This window comes from Thalassophryne amazonica, chromosome 1, assembly GCF_902500255.1.
Source record: "Thalassophryne amazonica chromosome 1, fThaAma1.1, whole genome shotgun sequence".
In the NCBI taxonomy this organism is placed as follows: domain Eukaryota; kingdom Metazoa; phylum Chordata; class Actinopteri; order Batrachoidiformes; family Batrachoididae; genus Thalassophryne; species Thalassophryne amazonica.
In genome coordinates this window covers 43,954,647-43,969,221 of record NC_047103.1, presented here as the reverse complement: position 1 = coordinate 43,969,221, position 14,575 = coordinate 43,954,647, and the positions used below count along the sequence as shown (strand labels likewise).

Here is a 14,575-nt window from a genome sequence, read left to right as displayed (position 1 = left end):
TATAAATATTTTGCTCTTATCTGGTCATCTTTCATAATCCTCCTTTTTCCAGTTTGATCTCGTGTGTGACCGGAGTATTTGGATTTCAGCATCAGAGTCCTCCTACATGGCAGGATATCTGTTTGGAACTTTGGCATTTGGGGCAATTTCTGACAGGTAGGAATACACGTTTACCCCTCTGTCAGTATGTGCAAGGATTTAAGACCCCATCACATATAGCAAGAATGTACAGGAACCAGGCCGATGAGGCAAATATGGTCATAATAAGGATGCAGTCGTGAGGGAAAGAGGCGTGGTCAGCCCTGTCAGAACTGAGCCAGACTACCTCGTGCACACCTTCGGGATGCAGCCCAAACATATTTCAGACAACAGTCGGATGACACAGACTGCTGTCAGACGGCACCAACACTGGAGCTGTCACTCACTCACCCACACAATCAAATCTTCGCTTGTCCTCAAATTCTCAGTGCTCACTGGCCTCTCATCAGAAGGAGGGTGCGCTGGCAGGAGTGTGTCTCACATGACAGTGTGCGCGTGTACGTGCGTAGAACAAGTGATCCAAACAGCGTGCGGTGCCCAGATGAAATGTACACTCAGCTGCGCGCATGTGTTCATAATGGCTGAACGAGCCATGCCACGCGTGCGTGTGCCTGCAAGCATAAAACAGGTCATCAAAGCAGCATGCAAGTGTGTGGCCGAAATGTTCGCTCTGCTGCGTGTATGTGTGTTCATAATGGATGTACCAGCCACTCTGCGTGCACGCATCAACACAGGAGCTGCCATTCCAGAGAGCGCACAAAAAGGCCGACAACTGTCAGTGATCACCTGCTGTTGTACAGTCCAGTGAAAAATCCCTTTGGGTGTTTGATCAGTATATACTTGCATTGCTAGATGTTATTCGTCCGGCTGGACTCCATAACTGCTGCTGAACCGTGCTGGCAGTGCTCCAACTTCCCACATGTGCGCAACATTCTTTAGACGCAGCCATCAAACTTTCTTCTCTTTTTTAAACTCTTTTTTTGTCGCTATTTCATTTGATACGTATCTTAACACAAGTGTATTGGATTATTGGTGCGGGACGGCACTTCACATGAGATTTATTTATGCAAGAGGTGGATTATGCATTTCTGACCTGCTGGATGTTGCCAGCACACAGCCCAGCCGGGTGAAGGGACTTCACCAGCTGTCTGCGCTGCACTGTGGAATGCGGGGTACCAGAGTTGAGTTACATGTTTATTTATGTTGTGATGGGCTGGGCAAACATTTCCACATCATACCTGTTACAGACTTAGGAGATAAACATGTAATAATACATGTATTACAGTGGTGGCATCCTGTTCAGCTGCGTTACAGGGTGCCACACCGAGCCTCTGGTGCACACAAAGTGCCACATACGTGTTATTACATATCAACATTTACTTTGCGCTCCCTGGTCGGGGTACAGTGGAGGTGGACAAATGTGGTACAACATGCCAGCAGGCTTTGCTGTGACCGATCAATCTCAGAGCTCAATCAGCTGTGATCAGATCGTTTCCGATGCTGTTTTGATGCTGTCAGAATATGTAGACTGTGATCAGTTGACACAACAACGCCATATAGACCACCGTCAGATGTGCATTGCATTTCGATGGCACCAAGAGTGTTTTGAACATGTGCAACACACTCGGGACAGCCAAGCGAATGGGAACAAATGCATGTTCACAGACTGCCGTCCATTGGTCTTCAGACTGCACCTCAATATTTCCCAATTGTGGCCGGATGTGTCATTCTGACGCAGTTCGGCCTCAATCGGTGTATGTGTGACGGGGGTATTAATGTTTTCAAAATGTCAAGGAAAGACCTCAACAGAGACTCAGTTTAAAACTTTGAGACTGAGGTAGGTGTGGACAATGTGACTGACAACTAATATGGTATTTATTTTACTTTTAGATCGTGACAGTATTGCAGTATATCTCAGTAGTGCTGGTTTATATTATGTAAACACAGCTACTCTGATTGGTACACTTGATCCTGTCAGATCTCAGAAGCTAGGTTCTGATTAGTACTTCTTGTCTGCTTGTTTGCAGATGTTAAATTAAAAAAAGTGGAAGCTCTTTAATGCAACATAAAATAAGTCTGGAAATAAATACTTACACATAGAGTGCTATTGCCAGCTGTTTAAGGACATTCACTTAGTTTTTGACATTAACCAAAAAATAAAAAGAAAATAAAGACCAGAAAATAAAACCTCCAATCAAAAAAGTTGGAATGTATGGAAAAGGCAAATTAAAAAAAAAAAATAAAAGCTGCACTGATCTTTACATTTACTTTGACTTTTTACATATGAATCCAAAATAAATAAAATAAAAATTGGGATGCTGAAGTATTTATTATTTTTTATGTTGTCATTACTTCTCACAACACTTAAAAATTCTCTTGGCATTGCGCTTACCAAGTGATGAAATGTTTTAAGTACTGTTTTTGTCCCATTCCTCCAAACACAGCTGAAGGTGTGCAACAGTCATTGGTTGTCATTGATGCATTTTTCATTTCAAAACTCTCCACACATTCTCTATTGGGGTCTGGTCAAGACCGCAGGCCAGGTCAGTGTCCTTGCCCTCTGCTTCTGCAGTCATGCCTTTGTAATGTGTCTTGTTGAAAAATGCATGGACGTCCCTTGAAAAGGTGTAATCAAAGTCAAAGTCGGGTTTATTTTCAATACCATATGTATCGGACAACACAGGATTAAAATTACTGTACTCTGTAAGGCCTATGGTGTAAGTAATAAAAGTAAGTCCCTTCGGCTGCTCGTTTTCACTCAGGGTTGCCATAGCAGATTCAAGGTGCATCTGCATTAGGGTGATCCTTATTTTGCAAAGTTTTGAAATTGAATACTCTGATCCCCTGAATAGGTTCCATTTGACGAGAAAACATGCTGTGTAAAATTTTGTTTGTATAAATACATTTTTAGAGTTAGCTTAAAAGCATTGAAATGTTGCTATTTTCATGCTATCCACCTTATTCCTGGGGGCGCTGCTGTAGTGGCGATTATGGGTGCAACTAGACACTAGACACCGACACCGAGCAACTAGACAGGAAGTAGCAGTGAGCCATTGTTTTCTAGCAGTTTTTGTTCTACTTTGTGGTTGGGATATGACAGATGAGGATTGATAGCAGTGTCACGAGAATAACAGATATGATTCATGTGTCTGCAGGACAAGTCACTGTAGTATTAGTCCATTACAACAACATGTATTACCCTTTTCTGAACAGTTAAAATGTAACATTGTGTTTGGATTGCTGCTCAGTATGAACCTAAAAATCCCATAATTTCTTTACAGACATACTGTAAAACTTTCAACAATGCAGTATTTAAAAAGAAATCACTTCGCACATCCCTTGACGATAGATGCGTAAGAGAAGGCACAAAGGCTGCTAAACAAGAAAACAAAAAAACTCTCGCACACCCTCTTTAAGATGGCTTTTCATTCATGGAAATTATTTGCCTGATGATGGCCTTTGGCCGAAACGTTGCTTGATTAAATTCACCTTTGTGTTGCAAGTGAGGCAGTGTGCGAGAGTTTTTTGTTTTCTTGTTTAACAATGCAGCATTAAAAAAATGTAATATGTACCAAGTTTTCCCTTGGTTTCTGGAGCATAGAGATGATGCTGTTACCAGTGGGAAGTGTGTGTGTGGGGGGGGGGTGATGAAAGGTTAATGGTGTAATTAAAATGTTATCATGAAAACCCTAATGCATTACTTCTTGATAATCATGTCCTGTATTGCTACCCTTAGATGAACAAGATGAAATGGATCAGGGTCAGGAGCTTGTTTGCAGTAATGAAGTGATCATGTCGGACCCAGAGATGCAGCTGACTACATCTTAGAGAATGATGCAGACTCCTGTCTGTATACAGGGATTCCACTCACAGGATTTCAAACACTTCACCATCAATGCCAGTTGTTACCCATATCCTAATGACTTTGATGAAACTAAGACAAAACTTTGTCATGGCTGATTTGGCACATCAATTTCAAATATCAAAAGATCAGGTCAGCAGCACAGTGGGGATGTGGGTAGTCATTATGAACACATGAAAGATCTTACTGTGTGGTTGCCTTGTGAAACAATCAAAGCAACATTGCCAAAAGCTTTTAAAGAGCACGTTGCTAATAGAACCTGCATAGCTGACTGCACAGAGACATTTTTACAAAAAGCCAGACAAACTGCAAATTCAACATCAACTCCTTTGTCCCAGAAGGACAGATGGTGCTCCAAAAGTCCGTCATTGATGGGATACTGGAGCTGGTAAAGCTGCTGGTGACATTTGGTGCAGATATCTTACTGGCCAACAGGGACAGGTGGAGAACAGTCATTTATAGCAACACAGTTGTGCCAGATTTAAGAAAAAAAAAAATTGCAAGCATCACCACCACCAACCACTGTAAAGCAACGAAATGCAGTGCTGCTTTTATGCAGCACTTCTCCGCAAAAATTTTAAGAAAAATAAATAAAATGAAACAGCCACGCAGGCCAGTTTTGTCTGTACTGAAGTTTTCCACTTAAGTGTGTGTTAATTCCAATTGTGCGCTCCGCACCAGTGGGAGCTGATCCGTGTGTATGTGTGTGTGCATCAGCATATGCGCGTTTGGAGTACAGAGAGCAGAAGACCCTCTTTTCACCCTCCAAAGTCTCCTCTTCCTCAGTGGGGATGCAGATTCCACCAGTCACCCTTTATTTTCTTGTCTTTTAAACTTGTTCTGTCACAGTCAAACACAGCACATGATACCCAGCACCACAGTGGCAGCCCGGTTAGCTGGCTCTGAGACTCACTGACTCACTGATGCAGTGCCTGCAATCATGGTAGAACATCCACATGGAGCATGTAATAACACATCCATCGTCAGTCACTTTATTTGTCAGAGGATTCATCTGTAATATCATGTCATCATCGCTGTTAGACACCTACCCACATTGCCGCAGTGCACGTCAATGCATCTCAAGCGGAGGTACAGCACCTGTAATTGCGGTATAACATCCAGACTGAGCATGTAATCACACATCCATCATCAGTTCATCTTTGTGGCAGAGGATTCATCTGTAATATTGTGTCATCATGGCTGTTAGACCCTGTCCACACGGCCGCAGTGTGCATCAACGTGTCATGGAGACTCGCTGACCTCGTTGTAACACACGGTGCATTCGGTATGATTGCATATTGTTCACGTCTAGTGCACATGATGATTGTGTGCCACAGACTTTGCATATACAACATTCCTTTGTGCACCGAACAGGATGTGGGGATGGCATTGGCTCATTGGGGGCACAATTGGGACATGCCTACGTGATCAGACTGCTCCCAGTGCTGGTGGGTTGCCATTTCAGATCCCAGTTCGTATGCCAATTCGAATGCTATTTGACCTAGCAGTCACACAGCAGTATGACTGCTGTACGAATATTCCCCAGTTGAGTGCAGCACAACAGTAGTGTGCCTGTTCTCTACATTTGTGCTAGCCCTGCCAATTTGTTGTATTTCCGTAAGTTCCACACGAATGCTGTCCAAGGAATTCGAATGCAGCATGAATCGTATGAGTATTGTTCGAATGTCTGTTATACAGCATTCGTGCATTTTTTGCTTCTCACCAAAGGACATGCTTCCAGTATGTATAATATTTATCCAGGTTGTCCTTACCATAATTCAGTCTAGCTTGAAGGTGTCTCTTCTGCAGAAGTAGAGGTTTGTTTTTGTGTGCAAACTCACAGTCCATGCCTGTGCAGGCTCTCGTGACCGATTTTCTTTGAGACTACAATTCCCGACTTGACGAAGTCATTCACTGGTGTCTTGGCAGTTGTTCTGGGGTCTTTAGACATATCATCTCACTTTCTTTCCAGAGTCTTTTAAATATTTTCTTTCCTGCCTCTGCCAGGCTTGTTGTGTACTGTGTGGATCTCTTTGAGTATCTTGATGATTATTCTCACTCCAGTACTTGACATTTGGAAATTCTGTGAAAACTTTCTATAACCTTCTTCTGGTTTGTCAGATTCAACATTTCTTTTTCTCAAGTCTCAACTGATTTCTTTGTTCTTTTGCATATGAATTCTCAAGTGACAACTAAACCCTTACTGAGGTATTTATATATTGGAAGATACTGTCAGTTTTAAGCTGATTTTAGAGCCCTGTCCCACTGGCGTTTAGTAGGATTTGCATATGGATTGCACACAAAATTGGCCCATATTCGCCAAACATCCGCAATATCCGTGTAACATGCCTGTATGAGTCGGCCATCATCCAAACATGCCCGTGATCATCTGCAGAGGCACGCATGTCCGGATCCAGGATTTTTGAGCTGTTCAAAAATCTGGATGCGGATGACATCCGCCTTACATACTCCATACATACTCAATTCATACCCGATACATACGCACTCTATGTGTTGTGAAAGTGTAGGAACACGGACCCACAACAGGGGGCGTTAAATGAACGGGCAATGGATAAGCCAAACAGTAACAATTTAATGTTGTGAAGTGCACAACGGAATACAGACAAATACAGTTTTGGTAATACAGACAATTATATGTAGAGTGACATGTGGGCAGGCTTGAGGATAGAAGACGTCCATCCAGAACCGAGCCAGATCCCACACGGCCCTCACCGCCAACGGATCTGAAGAACACCGGAGCCGCCAAGTCCTGGATCCCCAGGTGGCCACCGTCTCCAGCTGTCAGACCTGGTACTGCTGGCAGAGAACAGAAACAGTGTAGATGAGTGTGTGTTCGCACACTCAGTAATTCCACAGTCTGTGTTCTTTTGGGAGGGAGCACCTCCATCTCCAATCACACACTCATGCAGCTCCTGTCTAACCACTTATCTGGTTGGAGTGTGAAGCGAAGCCGTCGCTGATCACACCAAATGCCAGTTCCACAGATAAGGAAAACACCACAGGAAAATGGCTGCAAAAGAGTTCAGACTAAGACACAGTTTTAAGTCAGCAGAGAAATTACCTTTTACGGTAGCTGATTTCTCGGCGGGGAGGTGGAATTGCAGTCCGGCTTTTATGGTGATGTGGATGATGAGTGATAGCTGGTGCTGAAGATGAGTGACAGCTGTCACTCTCTGTTGCTCTGACACCCTCTCGTACTTGAAGCCCGCACTTCAAGCAGGGCGCCATCTGGTGGTGGTGGGCCAGCAGTACCTCCTCTTCAGCGGCCCACACAACAGGACCCCCCCCTCAACAGGCGCCTCCTGGCGCCCGACCAGGCTTGTCAGGGTGACGGGTGTAGAAATTGGCCAGGAGGGCCGGGTCCAGGATGAAGCTCCTCTTCACCCAGGAGCGTTCTTCAGGTCCATACCCCTCCCAGTCCACCAGATACTGGAACCCCCGACCCTTCCAACGGACGTCCAGGAGCCGACGCACAGTCCATGCCGGTTCCCCGTCGATGATCTGGGCAGGAGGCGGTGTAGGTCCAGGGGTGCAGAGTGGTGAAGTGTGGTGAGGCTTGAGGCGTGGCACATGGAAAACCGGGTGGATCCGCAGTGAAGCTGGCAGCTTCAGCTTCACTGCGGCCGGACTGAGGACTTTGAGGATGGAAAATGGTCCAATAAACCTGTCCTTGAGCTTCTATGAGTCCACCTGAAGAGGGATGTCCTTGGTTGACAACCACACCTCCTGCCCGGGCTGGTATGCAGGGGCCGGGGAACGCCGGTGGTCTGCATGGGCCTTGGCCCTCGTTCGGGCCTTTAACAGGGCAGAACGGGCGGTACGTCACACCCGACGGCACTTTCTGAGGTGGGCCTGGACTGAGGGCACCCCGACCTCTCCCTCTACGAGCGGGAACAATGGGGGCTGGTACCCCAAACAAACCTCAAACGGGGAGAGACCGGTGGCAGACGAAACTTGGCTATTGTGGGTGTACTCGATCCAGGCCAGATGGTGGCTCCAGGCCGTCGGGTGCACGGAGGTCACGCAGCGGAGGGCCTGCTCCAAGTCCTGGTTAGCCCGCTCTGCCTGTCTGTTCGTCTGAGGATGGTACCCAGACGAGAGACTCACGGTGGCCCCCAGTTCCCTGCAGAACCTCCTCCAGACTTGTGAGGAGAACTGAGGATCACGATCTGAGACAATGTCTGATGGAATCCCATGCAGACGCACGACATGGTGGACCAGCAGGTCTGCAGTCTCCTGGGCCGTCGGGAGCTTCGGGAGGGCCACGAAGTGGGCCGCCTTGGAGAACCGGTCCACTATCGTGAGGATGGCAGTCATTCCCTGGGAGGGCGGGAGGCTCGTGACGAAGTCCAGGCCGATGTGAGACCAGGGGCGATGAGGCATGGGCAAAGGCTGGAGGAGGCCCTGGGTCTTTTGGTGGTCCGCTTTGCCCCTGGCGCAGGTGGTGCAGGCCTGGACATACTCCCGGACGTCGGCTTCCAGAGATGTCCACCAGAAGCACTGCCGGACAACTGCCACGGTTCTTCGCACCCCTGGGTGGCAGGAGAGTTTGGAACCATGACAGAAGTCCAGGACTGCAGCCCTGGCCTCTGGTGGGACGTACATCTTGTTCTTCGGGCCGGTCCCCGGGTCCGGGTTCCATGTCAGGGCCTCCCGGATGGTCTTCTCCACATCCCAGGTGAGGGTGGCCATGACAGTGGACTCGGGGATGATGGTTTCAGTCGGGTCTGATAGCTTGGTCCTGACTTCCTCTTCGTGCACCCGGGACAGGGCGTCAGACTGTTGGTTCTTCGTCCCGGGGCGGTATGTGATCTGAAAGTCAAAACGCCCTGTTTTGAAACAATGTTCGGTCAGATCGGCACACAGAAATGATCACACAGACTGCATTTTGCTAGAACAAACAGGCGTATATTTATTCCCCACAAAAGCAGTTACATCAAACACAAGTGGTTGCAGCACATAAAATATCTTTCTCTCTTACCGTGACGCCTTTAAGGTGGAGAGCCAACACCTTCAGCAGAGTGCGCTTGTCACCCGGCTGGGCGTTCGTACGTGACCCGCAGCAGACTCTATCAGAGCATGGCTCTGCCCCCTCTTTTCTAGTGTGTGCGCGAAGGGAGGGTGAGTGGCCATCTCAAACTCCCTGGTGCACATAATTCCTTTAATCAACAGGCATCTGAAAGTTATTTCCTCTTGCAAAAACATAATGACCCCAGCTCTTCACTCCCAGTTCAGAATGACCCCAGCATGCTTCACTCCCAGTCGTTAGTGGCTACAAAAACAAATTTGTGCAATTAGTGTAATAATAAGTACATCATTAGGGTTACTTTAAGACAGGGGCAAAACAACATAATCTTTTCTCCACACATTCCACTCGGTGTTTTGCACCAGTCAATTTATGTAACCACTAGCAGATTCAGGTAATGCTGGGCTCCAGCCTATTCCAACGATTATGTCCTGCCATAGCATTTCCCACATTTCTTCTAGTGATTCACAAACAAAATTTTGAGTAATATAGTACCTGTTCCAAACAATATACTCATATACAAAACCCGATGTTGTGGGGTCTAATGTGACATTATATTGGTTTACTCCAAAGGGATCACGACATAGCAAAGATAACTTCATCTCATACGCTGAAATATTACCCATTCCACCTCTCGCCGTAAACGTATAACATAAACACATGTAAAAATATTACAAAAAGTCATAACACATATTGCTATAATTAATAAAAGTAAGGGCGGCACTAAGGTATTCCTGGCAGTGATGGACATCCCTGAAAAGATATCCCACCAATGGTGTGCTGACGCTTGCTGTACTAATTTTGCCACGTTTTACCCGTTCGCTAGCTATCAATGTAGACACCATGAGACTGGAGACGTTGGATGTATGTGACTCTATTAATTGCTGAATTTCCGTAGATTGTTCCAATGCGCATTTGAAACGCTCCAGGGAAAGACTCCATAGGGAATGCAATACATCCCATTGTACCGAAGTCAGCCGACTTGATACAGAATAATTAGTCAAACGATACGTCCGATCACCCCAATGCCATAAATGCACATTGTTCAGGCAGCCAGTATACGGAACCGAAGGTACCTGTGAATTATTTTTCATTGTTGCAACACACAGAGCATGTGGGCCGATCTGCCACAACATTTCTCTTGGTGTTTCCCTAGTCCAGTCACAAAGTACAACCTCTGAGTCGGTTAGACATGGATTGGCATATCCAGTTTGCAGCACACAAGCCATACCCTTATCTGTTATATCACACATTTTGGTATCAAAAGTCGTATTGGTTTTTGGTTCTAGCCACTCTCCATCCATATGCAAGAACCAATAGCCATTAGTCGTAATTACCGGTAACACTTGATATTTACAAACAACCTTTGGTTGTGTCACATTGTACTGGGTCCAGTGTCCAGTACATACTGTTTCATTACACTGTGTAAATTCTGGATGTAACTTTAACCATAAGGTATCAGTTATATTCCAAATCCGTTTCCAATCATGATAGTTCCCTGTGGTAACTATACGCTGAAATCTTTCTCTTTGAGCTTCTGCATGAATTAGTTGTACTGCACATGCTGTCCAATTACCTATATGTGATAGATTTTTTAATGAATCATAGGTTTCATTCCATAACTTCAATTGCCATTGAAAATTCTTCTGCCATAAATCAGCGTTTTGTACTTGTCCCACCAGTGCTGTTGGTAACCACTCTCCTATCTGATGTAATACCTGAGAAGAATACTGACCTGTGTTTGACAACATGGTTCTGGTCACTTCATTATCCACAGTATTTGATACTCCTAGGACAGTTCCTGTTCCTCCTAATAAAGTGTCATACCACGCTCTTCTGTGCCTTTTGCAAGTTGGAATATTTGGAAAGGTAACTTGCCAATATACCTTCGTTTTTATTGTGGCCTGTGCCAAATAAGTACAAGTATCAATCAGTGGTGCAACTTGGGTTTGTGTTGCTTTAGCTTCTTTTGGTAGTACCCTTAATCCATATAGGAAGCGAGTTCTTCCCTCAATTGTGGTACCATTACTGATAAATATTTGACTCTGCAGCTTGACTGTCCAGGTAGTTCCATTAATGGTAGTACATGTTCTACTTGTCATATTAAATACACATATATTTACCTCAGCACTAAGAGTGACATTGCATCCTTTAGTAAATATTGGTACACGGTGATTGGCAACACAGGTCACACATGACCATAAATCACAGTTACTAGTTAGATTAATCATTCTACATGGATGATTTGCTTTGCAAGTGAAATTGTCTTGTGTCCTGTTCTTTGAAGATTCCTTCCATCCTGCTTTGAATCTCACAATTTTGTTGAGTTCATTCCCTTCTGTCATTCCCCGGCAGCTGGAGACCATGGCACCACCTACAAGGAGGAGTATGACCCAGCAGCCGACACTTCCAATTCCGGAGCTTCCACTGGTTGCCATGTCGACGTTCACCTCCTGTGGTCCTTGATCGCCCGATCAACAACTCCCACCAGGGCATCAAGCCTAGACAACACAAGCGTAGCTTACAAATAGAATGACAACGATTAGTCTTCTCTTTTATAACACTTTGATACAGGCACATTTACCCATTTTTCTTCACCCTGATAGAGTATACTAACAGTTGCATCATTCCATTGAGCTATAATTTCTGCCGCCTTAGGCGGTCCGTTAGGTTGTTTCACCCAAACTTTGGCACCTGCTTGATCTGAGGAACCAAAGCCTTGCGTTCCTCGTGTAGTTATTACTACGGGTTTTGGTATCTCCTGTACCAACCCCATTTCACAGGGTTTAATTATTAATTGAGCAATTTTGTCCCTTTTGTTTAATATCAGGGGTTGTTCTCCAAACAATCTACAAACCACTCCAATCTCGCCTTGATAATCTGCATCTATCACCCCGGCTTGAATAGTTAGCCCTTTTAGTGATAGACCACTACGTGGCAGGACATGCCCGTATGTCCCCTTTGGACATTGTAGGCCTAGCCCTGTTTTTACCACTTGAATTTGATCAGGTACCAATGTAACAGTTGTTAATGTTCTTAAATCTAGTCCTGCTGAGCCTGGAGTTGCTCTTACAGGTAATTCTGCTTGTGGATCAATTTTCCACATTTTGATGCTTTCTGTAGTATGCTCTATCTCTCCTCCAGTAATCATCCTTATCAAAGGCGTGGACCCTGACCCTAAAGGTCGATTGTTCAACTGATCCACAGCAGTGGTCAAATCCTGTTTCCATTGTCGCATAGTGCGATCTTTTGACAGCTTCAATAGGGTCTCTTTAAGGAGCCCATTCATTCGTTCTACTAGTCCCGCCGCTTGCGGGTAATAGGGAATATGATAAATCCATTCAACATGATGTTCTTTGGCCCACTCTTTTACTTTATTCCCCGTAAATGAGTACCATTATCAGTTTGAACCTGTACTGGTAATCCATAATACTGCTGTATTATTCCCAAACACTTAAGTGTGGCCATTTGATTTGCAAATTTACATGGATGCACTACCAAGACCCCAGAAAATGTATCTACAGCAGTGCATGCATGACTGCATCCTTTGGACATGGGCAATGGTCCAATAAAGTCTAACTGCCAAATTTGACCAGGACTTTTTCCACGATTTAACTGCCCATGCAAATGTTGAGGCACACCCTTCCGGTGGTGTTGACATTGTTCACACTCAGTGATTGCTGTTTTTACATCATCCAATTTTAGATCAATACCCCGGTCTCTAGCCCATTTAAGGGTACCTTGAATTCCCCAATGTCCTGCTTTGACATGAGCCCATCTCGCCAATCCTGGACTCGATTGTCTTTGTTCTACCATTATCTTTACCAATTGATCTGCAGCTTTGTTAAATAAAGCTTCTGAGTCTTGTCCATTAGTGTGTGCATCTACATGCACCAGTGATAGGAATTGTTTTAGCCTTTTCCCAAATGTCTTCCCACAATTCTCTTCCCCAAACTTCCTTAGAATGTATTTTCCAATTAGTGGCATGCCATGTAGGCATCCAGGTAAGTAATCCTTGGGTCACTGACCATGAGTCTGTATAAATATGAAGGCCTTGCGGTCCTCCCTGCATGACCACCATATGCACAGCCTTCAACTCCGCCCACTGACTACTTTTTCCTTCTCCTAACTCTTCTAATGATTGACCTAATTGTGGATTAAAAGCTCCTGCTTTCCATTTTCTTTTTCCTGCTTGATATTGACAGGAACCATCAGTGAACCAAGCTCGACTCTTCTCATCATTTGACAAATCATCCCATCGTTTTCCTGCTTTAACAGGAGATTCCTCTAATGGTTGAACCTCAAAAGGCACCTCATCTTCCTCAGGAGCATTTGCTACCTGTTCATGCAACAGCTCCTTTTTCACCTGGTTTTACTCGTTCTGACACATACCATTTCCATTTTATTACACTAGCTTCCTGAGCTGTCCCTATTCGGTGTGTAGTAGGATTACTCATTACCCATGAGAGAATAGGTATGTGAGTTCTCATCATCACCTCATGTCCTACTGTTTGTGACTCAGTTTCTATTAGCGCCCAATAGCACGCTAACAGTTGCTTCTCAAAAGGCGTATAACGCATACCTGCATCTGGGAGTTTCCTCGACCAGAATCCTAGAGGTTTTCGTATCCTATTCTGTTTCTGCCATAAACTCCAATTAGCATAGTCATTTAATGCAGATACTTGGAGTTCTACTGGTCCTGATTGCATTTTTCCTAGAGACACAGCTTGTTGTATAGCTTCCTTTGCCATATCAAATGAGCATTGTTGTTCCTCCCCCCATACAAAAGAAGAAATGCCAAAAACAAGATGCACAAAAGTCCCAAAGTAGTGATAATGCAGAAAAAAGGTGCAGTTTTTTTTTCATCTACAAGAGGCTTTTTTTTAAACAGGTGCAACTTATACACCAGAAAATACAGTACTAGTAATAATAAATTCCCACTTTCCACATATAACATTTCTGCAACTAATTCATTGTAAACTTATACATAAAAAAAAAAAAAAATCAAGACTCAAGACAGCAGGTGTGTTTAACATTCCTGAACATGACAGATGTGTCAAAATGAGTGCACACAAATCCATCATCATCTCTAAAATACCTCCCAATGGAGCTTTCTCTTTAACCTCCACCCGTTTTAACATCTCACATAAAACCGGTGGAGTCGCGGTGGGAATCGCTCCAGTCCACGGCCCAGGGTGTCCCCCACGTCGCCGTAGAAGCTGGCCTATTTCCTTAAAAGTGATCCCATCCCACCCGGGGACCACTTCTTCCTTTTGAGATACCTCCTCGGCATCCTTCTTTCCTTTTCTACTAAAACAAGACATTTCTGTGTGTAGTCTGAACACAACCTGCGATCCTGCCGACAACGCCAAAAATGTTTTGAAACAAGGTTCGGTCAGATCGGCACACAGAAATGATCACACAGACTGCATTTTTCTAGAACAAACAGGCGTATATTTATTCCCCACAAAAGCAGTTACATCAAACACAAGTGGTTGCAGCGCATAAAATATCTTTCTCTCTTACCGTGACGCCTTTAAGGTGGAGAGCCAACACCTTCGGCAGAGTGCGCTTGTCAACCGGCTGGGCGTTCGTACGTGACCCACAGCAGACTCTATCGGAGCATG

At 44.9% G+C, this 14,575-nt stretch overlaps 1 protein-coding gene across 1 annotated transcript in view; it reads left to right on the top strand.

Annotated features, from left to right (window-relative positions):
- The window catches only part of LOC117509073 (solute carrier family 22 member 13-like), a 90,997-nt gene that overhangs the window by 14,779 nt on the left and 61,643 nt on the right, over positions 1–14,575 (top strand). Inside the window, exon 2 of the mRNA XM_034168879.1 lies at positions 53–156. Within this exon, the coding sequence (XP_034024770.1) occupies positions 53–156 (104 nt within the window). The remainder of the gene's footprint in view (positions 1–52; positions 157–14,575) is intronic.